The sequence below is a fragment of the Muntiacus reevesi genome, chromosome 3 (genome assembly GCF_963930625.1).
Source record: "Muntiacus reevesi chromosome 3, mMunRee1.1, whole genome shotgun sequence".
Classification (NCBI taxonomy): domain Eukaryota; kingdom Metazoa; phylum Chordata; class Mammalia; order Artiodactyla; family Cervidae; genus Muntiacus; species Muntiacus reevesi.
In genome coordinates, this window is record NC_089251.1 from 43,430,330 (window position 1) to 43,444,757 (window position 14,428).

At 33.1% G+C, this 14,428-nt stretch overlaps 1 protein-coding gene across 4 annotated transcripts in view; it reads right to left on the minus strand.

Annotated features, from left to right (window-relative positions):
• EHBP1 (EH domain binding protein 1) overlaps positions 1 to 14,428 on the minus strand; it is a 340,642-nt gene that overhangs the window by 171,335 nt on the left and 154,879 nt on the right. For all 4 annotated transcript variants that reach the window (XR_010662331.1, XM_065929077.1, XM_065929074.1 and 1 more), the window contains exons 8-9: positions 10,645 to 10,767; positions 6,942 to 7,182 (exon numbers count right to left, since the gene is read on the minus strand). Coding sequence is in view for 3 of the 4 variants with exons in the window: in XM_065929077.1 (XP_065785149.1) it covers positions 6,942 to 7,182; positions 10,645 to 10,767 (364 nt within the window). In the remaining variant the exon portion in view is untranslated. The remainder of the gene's footprint in view (positions 1 to 6,941; positions 7,183 to 10,644; positions 10,768 to 14,428) is intronic.

Sequence of the window (14,428 nt, forward strand, 5' to 3'; positions counted from 1 at the left end):
ATTAAGTGAAAAATTGGACAGAGTAACTTTAAATGATATTATTCATTTTTTAAAAAAATAAGAAAAAGTATTATAGAAAGAAAAACTAAAGTTGATTAGAAACAGGGTTAGCAAACACAGTGAAGAAAGTGTGGAGTGAAACTTATACTCTTTTCCTCTCACTTTGAAAGTTTATATTTCTTTGGGAAAACAATTCAAACGTATTAAAATAAGTGTGTGACTTTTCTGATTAAACTTCAACGACAACTTCCCTTGATAAATCGATGTACACCCACATCAATGATTTCATGCTGGACCTCAAAAGTTCATCCCATAAATGCTCTAAAAATATTAATGCTCTATCACTTCTCAGTTTTCTTGCATAACTGCAAGGGCTGAACTAACCCCCAACATGAGAAAACTGGGAAAACCATACAGTTGATAAGTGTAAAGGACAAGTGCTAAAAGAACTTAAGTATGCATACATTCTCCTGGAGCTGATACATACGCTGAATTTCTGAAGGCTGTTTTACACATCACAGAACTCAGCACTATTTATTTGTGAAAATTTCATGTCAGAGGACACAGGAAGTGTTTGGTAATGGAAGATGAGTCATACAAGCATCTTGATGAAAAGTCATAAGTTTATTATTGAAGTAAGAACAACTTCTGGAAGATTTTTGCCACTTAAGTTAGACCAACAAACTTCTGGAGACGAAGATGAGAAATACCAGGTAAGTAATTAACAGAGTTCTTCCTGGACATTATTACCTGACGAGCAACCTTCGAAATTTATGGATAATGTTCTTACAAAAAAGCTGAGTGTTTGTAGGCTCCTCTGGTAACCTCAGATGATTGAGCAATTCAGAATGTTCTTTATTCATGGGAAACTTGTAAAGGCTGTGACTTTCATGTGGAAAAAGAATGGTCAAAAGGAAACACCTAGTCATTCTGATTTTAGTTTTTATTAAGGCATTTTAAAAGTTTAAGCAAACATTAGATGTCTCTTTAATTTGTTAATAGGAGAGAGCAGGGTGTGTGTACGTTGTGTAATATTCATGCATCTTGGAGTGACTGAATGCTTGTCTTTAAAGTTTGCATTTACATTCAAATACTCTAGGTGTGTGGCTATTACTCAGCACCTACACCACCCTTGAGAAATTTTATTTTGATCACACATTAGCTATTTCAAAGAAAACAAACACAACTTCAGGAAGAGTAGAGCCAACTTTTTCAAGTCCTGTATAGTTCTTCATTAGTATTGAGATCTCAACCTGGGTTTTGAATCAATGATTATCATGACATAATTCCTGTTCTGATAGGAGGTTAGAGCTATTTTTTAGTTTTATCAAAACCTAGCTATACCCATGGAAGCATGTAGCACATGTGAGAGGTATTGCCCATGTGCTGTAAAATGAGCAAAGGTTGAGAAATGCAGTTCCAGGCTAACAGAAAACAAGTCAACTACCTTCTTCTTTCAAACAAGTCTTTCAAATATTTAAACTTGGTTATTGTAGTTCCCTTAAACCACTTCTTTACTAAGTCAAACAGTCCCTATGTCCTCAGTCACTGCTCATTTGATGTGGTTTCTGGACATTTTAATGGCTCTGTTCACTCTACTCTGTTAAAGCTTTGAATCATCAGCGCCCCTTATAAAGGGCAGCACCTAGAAGAAAAGTAGTGCTCAAGGTGGGAGCTGACCAACGTACAGAGAGGAGTGACATTTCTTACCGCACACAAGGCAACTGCTCCCGGCTTCTGTACATCAAAGGAGCCTTTTGATTACTCCCCTCTCAACCCATATAACCCAGAACAGACTTTTGAACTCTGTGGGAGAAGGTGAGGGTGGGATGTTTCGAAAGAACAGCATGTATATTATCTATGGTGAAACAGATCACCAGCCCAGGTGGGATGCATGAGACGAGTGCTCGGGCCTGGTGCACTGGGAGGACCCAGAGGAGTAGGGAGGAGAGGGAGGTGGGAGGGGGGATCGGGATGGGGAATACGTGTAACTCTATGGCTGATTCATGTCAATGTATGACAAAACCCACTGAAATGTTGTGAAGTAATTAGCCTCCAACAAATAAAAAAAAACAAAAAATTTCCTACTACACTGCATTTTGAAAGAAATAACTTTTTCTTAAGGTCTAAATAAACATCAGTACAATGAAATTCAGTATTTCCAAGGAAAACAAAGACCCATATAGCCTCACTATAAGCAAACATATAATTATTATTTAGCTTTTAGGAAATGTAAAATATTCTGTAGATCTCCCCTGTTTCACATCAATTATTTTCATCAAACAAACCTAAAGCCCAAGAAATCTAGGCTAGGAATCACTCATGTGACAGAGTATTTCTGTTAATAAAGTTAAATATTGCTGTGGGTTTTTGTTTTTTTTTAACAGCTTTATTTAGGTATTATTGATATAGAGTAAATGGCACATATTTAAAAAGTATAACTTGATGAGTTTTTATATATGCACATAAGAATGAAACCATCAGCACGATCAAGACTACAAACATTTCCAATTCTCCACAAGTTTCCTTGTATCCCATTTAATCCATCCATCCCTCCCCCCACCTCCAGTCTCAGGCAACTATGGGTCTACTTTCTCTCATTACAGACTGTTTGTATTTTCCAGTTTTAAATAAAGGATATCATATAGTATATGCTCTTTTTTGGTCTGACTTCTTTCACTCAGCATAATAACTTTCAAACTGATCCATGCACTTACATGTATCAATAGTTTGTTCTTTATTACTGAGTAGTATTCCACTGTTATGGATATACTACAATTTGCTTATTTATTTGACTATTGGCGGACACTGGGGTTATTACCATATCTTACTATTATGATAAATAAAGCTGTTAAAATACTCATGTATGTGACTTTTTGTGGACATATGCTTTGATTTCTTTTGGTTAAATACCTAGGAATGGGATGTTAGGTCATTAGAAATATGTTTAAATTTTTCAAAAACTGGCAACTTCTTTTTCTAAAATAGCTGCATTTAGAACTTTGAGAGTTCTGAGAGTACCAGTGGCTCCATGTCCCTGACAGTATCTGGTATAGTAAAGTCTTTTAAATTTGAGCAATTCAGGTGGGTGTGTACTGGCATCTTATATGATTTTAATTTGCATTTCCTTGATGACTAAGATGTTGAAGAACTTTTTACATACACATTGACTATTCTTATATCTTCTGTGAAATGACTGTTTAAATCTTTTCTCTCTTTAAAACAGACAGGCTGTCTTATCATTGAGCTAGCATTCTTTACATATACTTGATAGAACTCTTGACTGATAGGTATTTTACAAAGAAGTCTGGCCACACTGTGGCATGCCTTTTAATCTTCACAAGTGTTTTTTAAACAGCAAAAGATTTAACTTTAAAGAAATCTGAATTATAACTTTTTTCCTTTGACTTTTTTTTTGCATTCTATTCAAGAAATTTTTGCCTAATTCATTTTTCTCCTATGTTTTCTTCTAAAAGTTCCCATGTTTCAATTTTCACTTTTAAGGTATGATCTATTTTTAGTTAAAATTTATATTTGTTGTGAGGTAAGGACCGCAATTCTTTTTTGGAGGGGTGGGATATTTTAATTATTAAAGTATAATAATACTTTAATTATTTGAGCAGCGTTTGTTGTAAAGATTATCCTTGCCTGACTTCCCGTGCTACTTTTGTCAAAAATCAAATGGCAATATAGGTGTGGATCTAGGTATAGATTTATTTATATTCTCTTTCATTTAATTATATGTTTACTTTTAAGCCAATATCAGAATGTCTTGGTTAATGAGTCTTGAAACTGGGTAGGGTTAGTCCTCAACCTTTATTCTTTTACAAAATTCTTTTGGCTATTCTAGGTCCATCATATTTCTGTATGCATTTTAGAATTAGTGTTATCAATTATTATAAAAAATACACCAAAATTTTGATTGGGATAGCACTGAATCTATAGATCAATTTGAATCCATGGCTATAACATTTCTCTCCATTATTTGTCTCAGCAATGTTTTATTGTTTTCAGCATATAGGTATTGCATTGAACATCTTCGTCCAAATTTATCCCTGAGTTTTGGTTTATTTTTTTGGATGCTTTTGTATATGTATTTTAGAATTTTCTATTTCTGATTGTTAATTGTTACTATTGAGAAATACATCTGAATTTATAAATTGACCTTGTATCCTTTACCTTGCTAAATTTACTTTTTAGTTATAGTAGACTTTGTAGAGATTACTTTTAATTTTCTACATAAATGATTATGTCATCCATGAAAAAAAGATAGTACTATATATCTTCAAATAGCATGTATAGTTATATATTACCCCACTATCTTCTAACTTGAATTGCTTTTGTTAAGAAGCCTGGGTATAGTTTTCTTCATCATTCTTGTGGTTTATCCAGCTACTTAGACATGTAGATTTACATATGTTTTTAATTTCTAAAACTTTTGGTCATTATTTCCTCAAACATTTTTTTCTGTTTCCCTCATCTTCTTTCCTCTCCTTTGGGAACTTCAATTACACTTACGTTAGGCTAACTGAAGTTGCCCACTGATCCTCTGTTCACTTTTTTTCCCTTTATACTTTAATCTAGAGAATTTCTATTGCTAAGCATTTAGGTTCACTAATACTTCCTTCTGCAGTATCTAACATGGGATTAATCCTATCCAGTGTATTTTACATCAGATTTTGTATATTTCATCTTTATAAACTGAATTTGAATTTACTTTTTGTATTCCATGCTAATGATTTCTTCCACCTTCTTGAATATCTGGAGTATATTTATATAATAGTTAAACTACCACATTTGTCTATTAATTTCATCATCTGAACCATTTCTGCATCCATATTTAAGGACTGAGTTTCCTCCTCATTAGTGGTCAGAACTTCCTGCTTCCTTACATGCCTGATCAACTTTTGATTGGCTATCAGACATTGTGAATTTTGTGTTGGATGTTGAATTTTTTAGCATTCTTTTTAATATTTTTGGGCTCTGTGTGGGATACAATTATATGAAATTATTCTGATTATTTTGAGATTTGCTTTTAAACTTTGTTGGGAAAGCCTACAATAGCCTTTAGTCCAGGGTTAATTTGGTCCCACTACTGGGACAATACTTTTCTGTGGACTCAACTCAATGTCCCATATGTTAGGATGTCTTTTCTCTCTGGCTGGTGGAAATCCAAACTACTCTTGATCCTGAGTGAACTCCAGGGATTGTTCTGTCTAATTCTTTGCTCTCAGTAACTTCCTCATATGTATACTCTGATTGTGAAGTGGAAGTCGCTCAGTCATGTCTGACTCTCTGTGACCCCATGGACTGTAGCCCAACAGGCTCCTCTGTCCATGGAATTCTCAGGCCAGAATACTGGAGTGGGTAGCTGTTCCCTTCTCCAGGGGATCTTCCCAACCCAGGGATCAATCCGGGGTCTCCTGCATCGCAGGCAGATTTTTTACTGTCTGAGCCACCAGGGAAGCCCTATCCTCTGATTAGTACTCAAAGACTCAAGAGAAACTTTCTACAGATTGCTGAAACTCTTTATGAGTAGCTTTCTCCTCTCTGATACTCTGTCCACAAATTCTAGCTACCTCAGTACCTTCAAAGTCCAAACTCTGCCTCCTCAGCACAGGGAGATTCTGGAGTGTTTGGATTCTCTCTCTCTGAATTGCACTTGGAAATACTCTCCCATTAATAAGGCTTGGACAACTGTAGGGTTCACATTCCTTGTTTCTGTTCCCTCAGGGGTCCTGTGCAATTTTATGTCCCAAAACTGCTGTTTTATATATTTTATTCAGTTTTTCAGTTGTGTAAGACAAAAAGCTATAAATACTCCATGCCACTCCATTATGGCTAAAAGTTTTATGCTGCTTTTAAAACATACTCAGGGCCACAATGTGCAGCTACATGGGTTGCAGTGTACAATTCCTGAATACAATGTGAATGCACCCTCCTATCCCTAATCTGGATTTGAGTAAAATGGAAGCCCTAATCACACTATTTATATATTGAGTCTGTGGTCAATAAACCTCTCTTTTGGGTAGAAACAATAACGCAAAAGCAGTTAATTCTGAATTTATAAATGTCATGATCTCATTGCTTGGCATTTGAATAAATCTTCTCATCAAATCAATATCAGAAATAATTATTTAGCTCCCACAATAGACCCATAACATAACTGAAGTGTAATGCCTTCAAGAATCAATTAAAAACACTTATATATACCATTTATAACATGGTTGCTTGGAAAGATACAATTGGAATTCTAACCAGAGACTCCAGAAACATATTTCCTTCATTTGTTAGTTTAAGATGCATACATAATCATGTGGAAGAGGATGAGAGAATGAGGGTCAAGATTATAAAAATTTAGGTTGGGGATGAGATAGATACTAACTTATAAACTGTATATTAACATAGGGACAGACATCTTTTTGGGTTACCCTGGTGGCTTAGCAGTAAAGAATCTGTCCACTAATGCAGGAGACGCAGATTCAGTCCCTGTGTAGGGAAGATCCCTGGAGAAGGAAATGGCAACCCATTCCAGTATTCTTGCCCGGGAAATCCCATGGACAAAGGACTCTGGTGGGCTAGAGTCCATTGGATTCCAAAGAGTTGGACATGACTCAGTGACCAAACAGAGGCAGCAGCAGACCTCTTTTTACCCATCTAAAGGTACATTAGGCCGTCCCAAGTGGCTCAGTGGTAAAGAATCCACCTGCCAATGCAGAAGATGTGGGTTCAATCCCTGGGTCAGGAAGATCCTTTGGAGGAGGAAATGGCAACCCACTCCAGAATTCTTGCCGCTAATCCCCTGGACAGAAGAGCCTGTGGACTACAGTCCATGAGTTCGCAAAGAGTTGGACACGACTGAGCATACATGCACACAAAGGTATATTACAGAAAGACCTCTTTAGTTAAAATATGATGATTGCAAAATGAAATGTACTTACTCATCCAACTCTTCTTCTTCAGCTTTAGAGCTATCAGCATAAAGATACTTGCTCATGTCCACTGGTCTTATATTTTTTCTTTTTGTAGACTGGGGTGGAGAATCCTTTACAGTTACAAAGGTTTCTGGCTCATCAAATGGGTTCAAATACTGTGGAGTCTGTACCTCTTTAAAGGGATTATAGCTGTTACTATAAAAGGATTCTTCTGGTTTTTTAGGTGAAATTGTTTCAGTGATTTGTTCTATAAAACAATAGCAAAAGATGAATTAAATTAATACTACCTGATACTTGCTTATATATTGAGTCTTCAAAAATACTCAATCTTGAATTAATACTTTGTGGGGTTGAAAATGCAAATCAATAATATGTTTTAGTGGGGCTAAGTTCAGAAGATGTGATATCTAAGATTTTTGTCTACTTCTTATGGCATGCTGATTTTGGAAATTTTAACCTTCTTAAAGGTACAATATTTATTGTTGCTTATTTTATTTCACTATACTAAGCTGCCCCACCCCAAACTGATATATAAAAATTTCTGCTTTTTAAAAAAACATAAAATGAACTTAATTTTGTAATGATCTCTGGTAGTTACACAAGCAGAGATCACTTAGAAATCTGAAAATTCATTCTGGAATATATCAAAAATACATCATGTATCACTGAATTTGTTTTCGTGAAGTCTTCAAAGAGCAGGTTTCTGTATACTATAAGACCTTAAATCTTTACAGCTTTCAATGGGCCTTTTCAACATAATTCATATTCAGTCAGTACTTTATATAATAACATAAAGGAATAACAAGACTTCTAAAGTTGAAAAAGCTACATTAAAATCATACTGAGAAGCAGATAGTTGTGTCCCACTAAATTCTAAATTTTACTACAAATTTCAATTTGAAAACAAAGGTATTCTTAAAAATAAAATTCTGACTTCACAGCACAAAAAGCACTAAAATAGCATCATGCCCTCCAAAAATATTTATGGAGTACTTAGTACCAGCATTTTGCTTTTATGTTTATTAATATTTTAAAACAAAACTAGGGAGAGTTTCACAGCAGTTCAGTGGTTAGTACTCTGTGCTTTCACTGCCATGGGCCCGGGTCCAATCCCTGGTCAGGGAACTAAGTAAGATCCCATAAGCTGCATAGCATGGCCCCCCAACAAAAAAAAAACACCCAAAACTGGAATGCATAATAAAACTGTTTAAAATTTAGATTTTAATGATATAAACATTTCCCTAAATGAGAAAAAAGTTTCAGAGAGCTGATAATCACAGAACAGTTCAAAAGTAATTTTAATTATGCCATGCAACTCTAACAAAACATTTCTAGGAGAAGGCAGAAAATTGGTTATTAAAATCTTCAAGAAAAATAATTGTCTCATAAGTGACCTTTCAAACAATATAATCCAATTAACATAAAAATCTCTTCATTGACATATATTTATGATTTTTATATTTTAGAGTCAAACTACTTTTACTTACACTTTAGACATTAGCCCAGAAAATTACTGTCTTTATATTGAAAAGATAACTGTAACAAACAACTCTAAATTGAAATTCTATGCATCATGGTGAAGCAATCATAAAGTATTGAACAGAATTCACAAAACCATAATAAATCAACAGTGAAATGAATTTAAAAATAGCCTAAGGTAGAGAAGAGACTCAGTAACTGTATCTTTAGTAACACCAGGATAATACTCAAACACCACTACAACCTTTATAATAATCTAAATGAATCATTATCTTTTCTCTGAGGGTAGAAGAGACTGAAGAGTTTTTTTGCCGACTCAATTTTTTATTAATAAATCCCAAGTCCCAAATGCTTAAGAAACAGACAAAAGCTGTTCAATGGAAATGCCATTTTTATTTTTACTTTCAGGTAAAGGATAACAAAAATTGATCCAAGCAAGTTCATAAATTATAAAACCAAAAGCAAGAAAGTACTCAAACTATAGAGCAAGATTTGAAGATGACAGAATAGCAACAAAGGAGAGTTTAAGATGAGATTACTTCATTTAAAGGATAACATACATTTTAAAATGACTTTCTAAACAGGTCACTTTCTAAACAGGTCACTGAAGCACAGACTGTCATGAATCTAAGAGGAGAGCTGAAACTATAAAAACAAAACCAAAAAAAAAAAAACCAAATATCTAAACAACTGCAACACATTTTTTTCTTTCCTAACTACTTGTGTTACTTGAGAATGCATGTTTTCAATCATAAAAATTAATAATAAATTATTTCAAGAAAAATGAGTATTCTTCTAATGGAAAACACTTATTCTAAAGTCCCCAAGAAGTGTTTATTTAAAGAAAATACTGACTGGCAGGTTTATTCTTAGCTCTATAGGCATAATTAAAGATTCTGAATCGGGCTCTCTTAACCTCTCCAAAATAGAAATACAATATATACATACATTATGTAGTACTCTTCTATACCTCGGAAACAGACACACATTTATTTTTTAAAATTACTTATTTAATTTTAAAATGAAAAGCTCAAATACTCCTATCTCAAAATATTTTGGTAACTTTTTTAACTCAGTGTATTCAGACAAATATACTATGTAATTAAGAAGCTTTGTGGTCAAAAGAAGACACTTGATTAGTAATCTTAGCTCCAACTCCACCTCCATTTACCTGAAGTTATTGTTCAAATTACTTAATTCCTCTGGGCCTCAGCTCCCTAATCTATGAAAAAAGGCTGCTGAACCAGATTACTTCTAAGATGTATTATAATCATTAAGATTTCAAATACTTTAATATAAAATAAATCACAAAAAAATGCAATCTCATTAATCTAAACTTACTAATTTAGAATTTGGTAAGAAGGGAGAAAGTAAAGGAAGGAGAAGGAGAAGTAGATTATGAAGTGATATTGCTCTAAAACAGTGAATCCTTAAATTGAAACCTCATTTTCACCATGATTGGCAATAGCAAAATTCTTTAAAGCTCACAAGGATGTCATAAGAGCAGTCTAAAAGACGCAATAGGTGTTACCCATTCTTGCATTTACTTTGAGCAGAATTAAATTAAACAAAGGTCTTATTTCTTTAATAGCTCTTTTCTAAGCTTTAATAGTTTGAAACTACTTGATAAGAAAAATAACTAAGGAAAAAAAAACCTTGGTTTTATTTCTTCTATATATGTTGTATATATGACAGGAGTAGCTCTTTATCTTTTCTTCTGTTCTGTGACATTAACAATTTAACTTTTGTTACTGAGAATAGTTCCCAGCTAGAGACAGGGAATTAGGGGTTGAAAGGCTCATCAGACTGAGGTGTGAGGGTGGAGAAGCTGTATATAGAGAGAGGCCACCTCCACCACCCTAATAATATGGGTATTTCCCACAACCTGATCTTGCTTGGTAAGGCCAAAATAATGAGACTTTACTGTATGCCAGCTAAGTAAATACTGTTATATCTAATATTACAGCTTTACTATTTGACCAAACTAATAAAGAATTAAAAAAAAATAAGCCCCAAGTAAACATCTATGTAGGCTTTTTTTCTTTAAAAATAATTCAATAGAAGCTACCCAGAATTGCTGATCAATTGCAAGTGGTATTGAATAAGTAATAGTCATTATAAACAAAATGTATAAGTCTTTAAAACAAAACAAAAAAACCTCTTTCTGTCCTTACAAATCATGAGAACTTGACTAGATAAAGACTTCAAAAGTAAAGGAAAAATGTGCTACCTTCTGAATCAGGATCTCCAAACGGGTTTAATTCTGCTACATCAGGATCACCAAACGGATTTAAATTCACAGTGGCCAAGTCCTTTTCTGCTTCATCCAAAAAGTTAAGTTTGTTGATAAGCTCTGAAAATAAACATATGTGTCAGTTCACTATGGTTACATAGAGTTAAGCATAATTATCATTCATTCATGAAGCATTTCAAATTGCAAAAATTTACACTAATAATACCTGCAAATAATAAGATATAGCATTTTGCCAATGAAAGAATGCCATTCAAGTATTTTGTAGCATACCAACATATTCAAATAAAACAGACATATGCATATGAATTTGAAAATAACAGATAATAAATAGAAAAACTCATCTCAATCTTAACTTGATTCAATAAAAAAGTACTAACATATACCTGAGAAAAAACATCCCTCACTGCTAAATATGAATAATTCAAATTGACGTAATATAAGCAAATATTTCTAAAACAATGTTGTTACAATATATAAGCTAAAGAAATATGCCATATGACCAATTGTTATCAGATATTTAAAAATCATTGCCTATCATCCTGATACGGGTTTTGCTAAAGATGGTAAGTTCTGTTATGCTGTTGCCTGTTGGTGCACTACAAATTACCAAAGAAAATTTATTAAAGGAAATGCACAAAGACAAAACTGACAGCTAAGTACAGACAGAAAGTCAAGAGGTAGCAGGTCACAGTAAATACAGGCAACCAGAAGCAGAAAGAAAGGAAGAAAGCTCTTAGACCTTCAGAGGAACTGGCTGATTTAGCTGAAGGCATATTTGCTTGCTTTATGCAGTCATCTTGATCTTCATCTAAGCTGCTCAGAGCATTCAATTGGTTTACAATTTCTGTAAACAGAAGCCAGTCGAGACAAATGTAAGGTAAGGTCACTTAATTAAAGAGTCATAGAAGCATGCTGTTACTCAAAAAGACAAAGAGAGGGGATATTTGGTTAATCAAAAGAATACAGTCAGAGAATGTTATTTTGATAAACTATAACAGATGTATTTAACTGAAAGTGATGCAGTACTCATATTTAAAATAGAGAGCATTTTTGTTAAAAATTTATATTAGTACTATTAACAACTAGGTTAACAAATACAAAACAAAGATAATAACCCATTGGCTTTCACATTCTACATTTGTAAAATAGGGCTTTAAATGGATGTATTAAAAACAGAATAGAAAAATTTTCATCAGATACCATAGAAAATATGTGCTATTTGTTTTATAGCATTCTAAATTTAAATTAAAGGATTTAAGAATATATCTACATGAATCATGAACATAATATGCACTTATTAATATTCTAGAATGTTAAAAACCAGCACAAAATAAGAAAAGCAGGTAATAGCCATTTTCTACTCCTGCTTTCTAGGGAATTTGTCCTTTTAAAGGAACTCCTGAGTATTTGCTTTAGGATATCTTATTTAGCCAGTAAGAGATAGAATAAAAAAGACAGGAACAGACAGTGAAATATTAAAATAAAAATTCATTCTGTACATAAATAGAATTTTAAAAAATGAGTCATACATGTTTTGGACAACTCCAAATATGTGAAGTTATGATTCACTGGGTGAAAATTAGCTTGGAATAAAATATTAAGAACCTACTAGAGTATTCTAGTTAATCCTTGCTATTTCCAAAGTTAAAACCTGGCAATAACTTAGGCATTAGGACAACCAAACAGATCCAGATTATTCAGTGGGAAATAAAATGGTTAGAAATAGAAAATAGTTGCAAATTCAGCATTAAAATGCTGTTCTTTAACACGCAAATCTAGAGTCTAAATTTTATTTGAACCAAATAATATAAATACATGGTTGTAATAAGGTTGTCTTCATCCAATCATTTATTGTTGAACAAATAAATATTTATCACTCTGTGCCAATTACCATGCTTGGAACATAAGAATGAAAATAAATCAGGCATAATTTTGCCCTCATGAAATTTACCATCGATAAAGAAAGAAATTAACACTGAAAAAGGCCATAAACAACTACTAGAAAAACTGACAAACTTATTCATTTCCCTTGTCTGAATGAGAAATGTATTTTGTATGAATAAAATTGCTTGAGATAGTCAATCGTAGAAAATAAAAAAGAGTAAACAGCATTAATACTAACTGGACTCTTAGTCTGTGAATAATACGAGCTAAATAGTCAGTTTTTATAAAGTATCTTCTTCCATTTTATCCTTTCAATAGTTTAAATCTCATTCTGACTCAAACTAACCTAGCAAATTCCTCAATAGGAAGAATTCATTCTTAAATTAGATTTTTTACCCCAAACTACTAGTTACTGTAACTTTGCAATTTTCAAGGAAGTATAATACAGAGGAGAATCTATGCTATGTGACTATCAGTGCATGACTGATTTTTTTTCATTCATTACTAGTTTTGTATTTTTAAAAGCTTGCAGATATTTATTTTTAACTTAAAAAATATGATAAAAACAAATAATAACATTAGTTAACAGCAGTTAACCTCTATTAAGAAGTAGAAAGGGCTCTGCATATGTTATTAGTTGATTCTCAAAAATATCCTGAGGTATTAATACTCACATTTTATCATGTATATTAGTACTATTTATTTGCACTGTATTCCCAGATGTGCAATTACTGATTAAAATATTTTAAAATAATGCTCAAAGATCTGTACCTTCTTTACATATTTTATTTAATATTCTTGGATATATTTTCAATGACAGTAGAAATAATTTATTCAAACACCTTATATAAGGAGCAATATACGGAATACTAAAGAAACATTAAATTTGGTCCTTACCTTCAAAGGTATTATTGTTCCATTATACACTTTTATGTAAAATATGGACATTCACTTAAGTACTATCAAAGTGACTCTATCACATGACTAAATTATTTACATTGTAATTTTTCTGAATGTTCAGAATATTTCCTTCTCATCATGCTTTTGGTGCTATCTAAAACCACTGATTAAAAAAATCTAAAACCACTGATAAAAAATAAATACAGTAAAACCACTAAGGACCACACCCTCATTAACTAACCCAAAGTAACTACTTATTTCCATCCTTGTCTCTGATGATAAATTGTCCTTCCTATCCTAGCTTTCCTTATTTATCCATATCTTAAATAAATCCTTACTTAACACCTAGATCCTCTGCTTCTAGAACTTTCATTCATATTCACAAAGTGATCCAGATCATAAAAAGAAGCAATCTCCAAAGAAATACCATTTACCTACATAATAAACGTTTCTCAAGTACCTATTATGCTTTTGAGAGGCAGATAGATAAGGCAATATATGATAAATATGATATATGTTATAATTGAGACATGCATCATAGGCTACATGAAACTGGATGAGGCGTATAACTCAGGTTGAGGTCAGGAAGGCTTCCTGGAGTTATTGAGTGAAAATAAGACAAATAGATATCAATGATATTATTAAGAGAGAAAGGGGAGGGCCTTCCACAATGATGCAAGGGAGGCAAATGAGAATATGATATACCTGACAAAGAGCAAGTTGCTTGGGGGTTAGGATGCCAGGGATGCGGAATGGAATGAGATGGTTGGCCAATGTGGTGTCATGAAGGTTACAGTGACCAAAATGAAGAATGTGAAGTTTACTCTGAAAGCTCTGAGAAGCCATTGTAAGATCAAATGCATATTTTAGAAACATCATTCCAGGAGCAACATAGTAGCAGCAATTGAAAAAAATAGCATAGGAAGATAAAAAATGAGCAGTTCAGCATCATCACTTCATGAAGGGAGGGACTTAG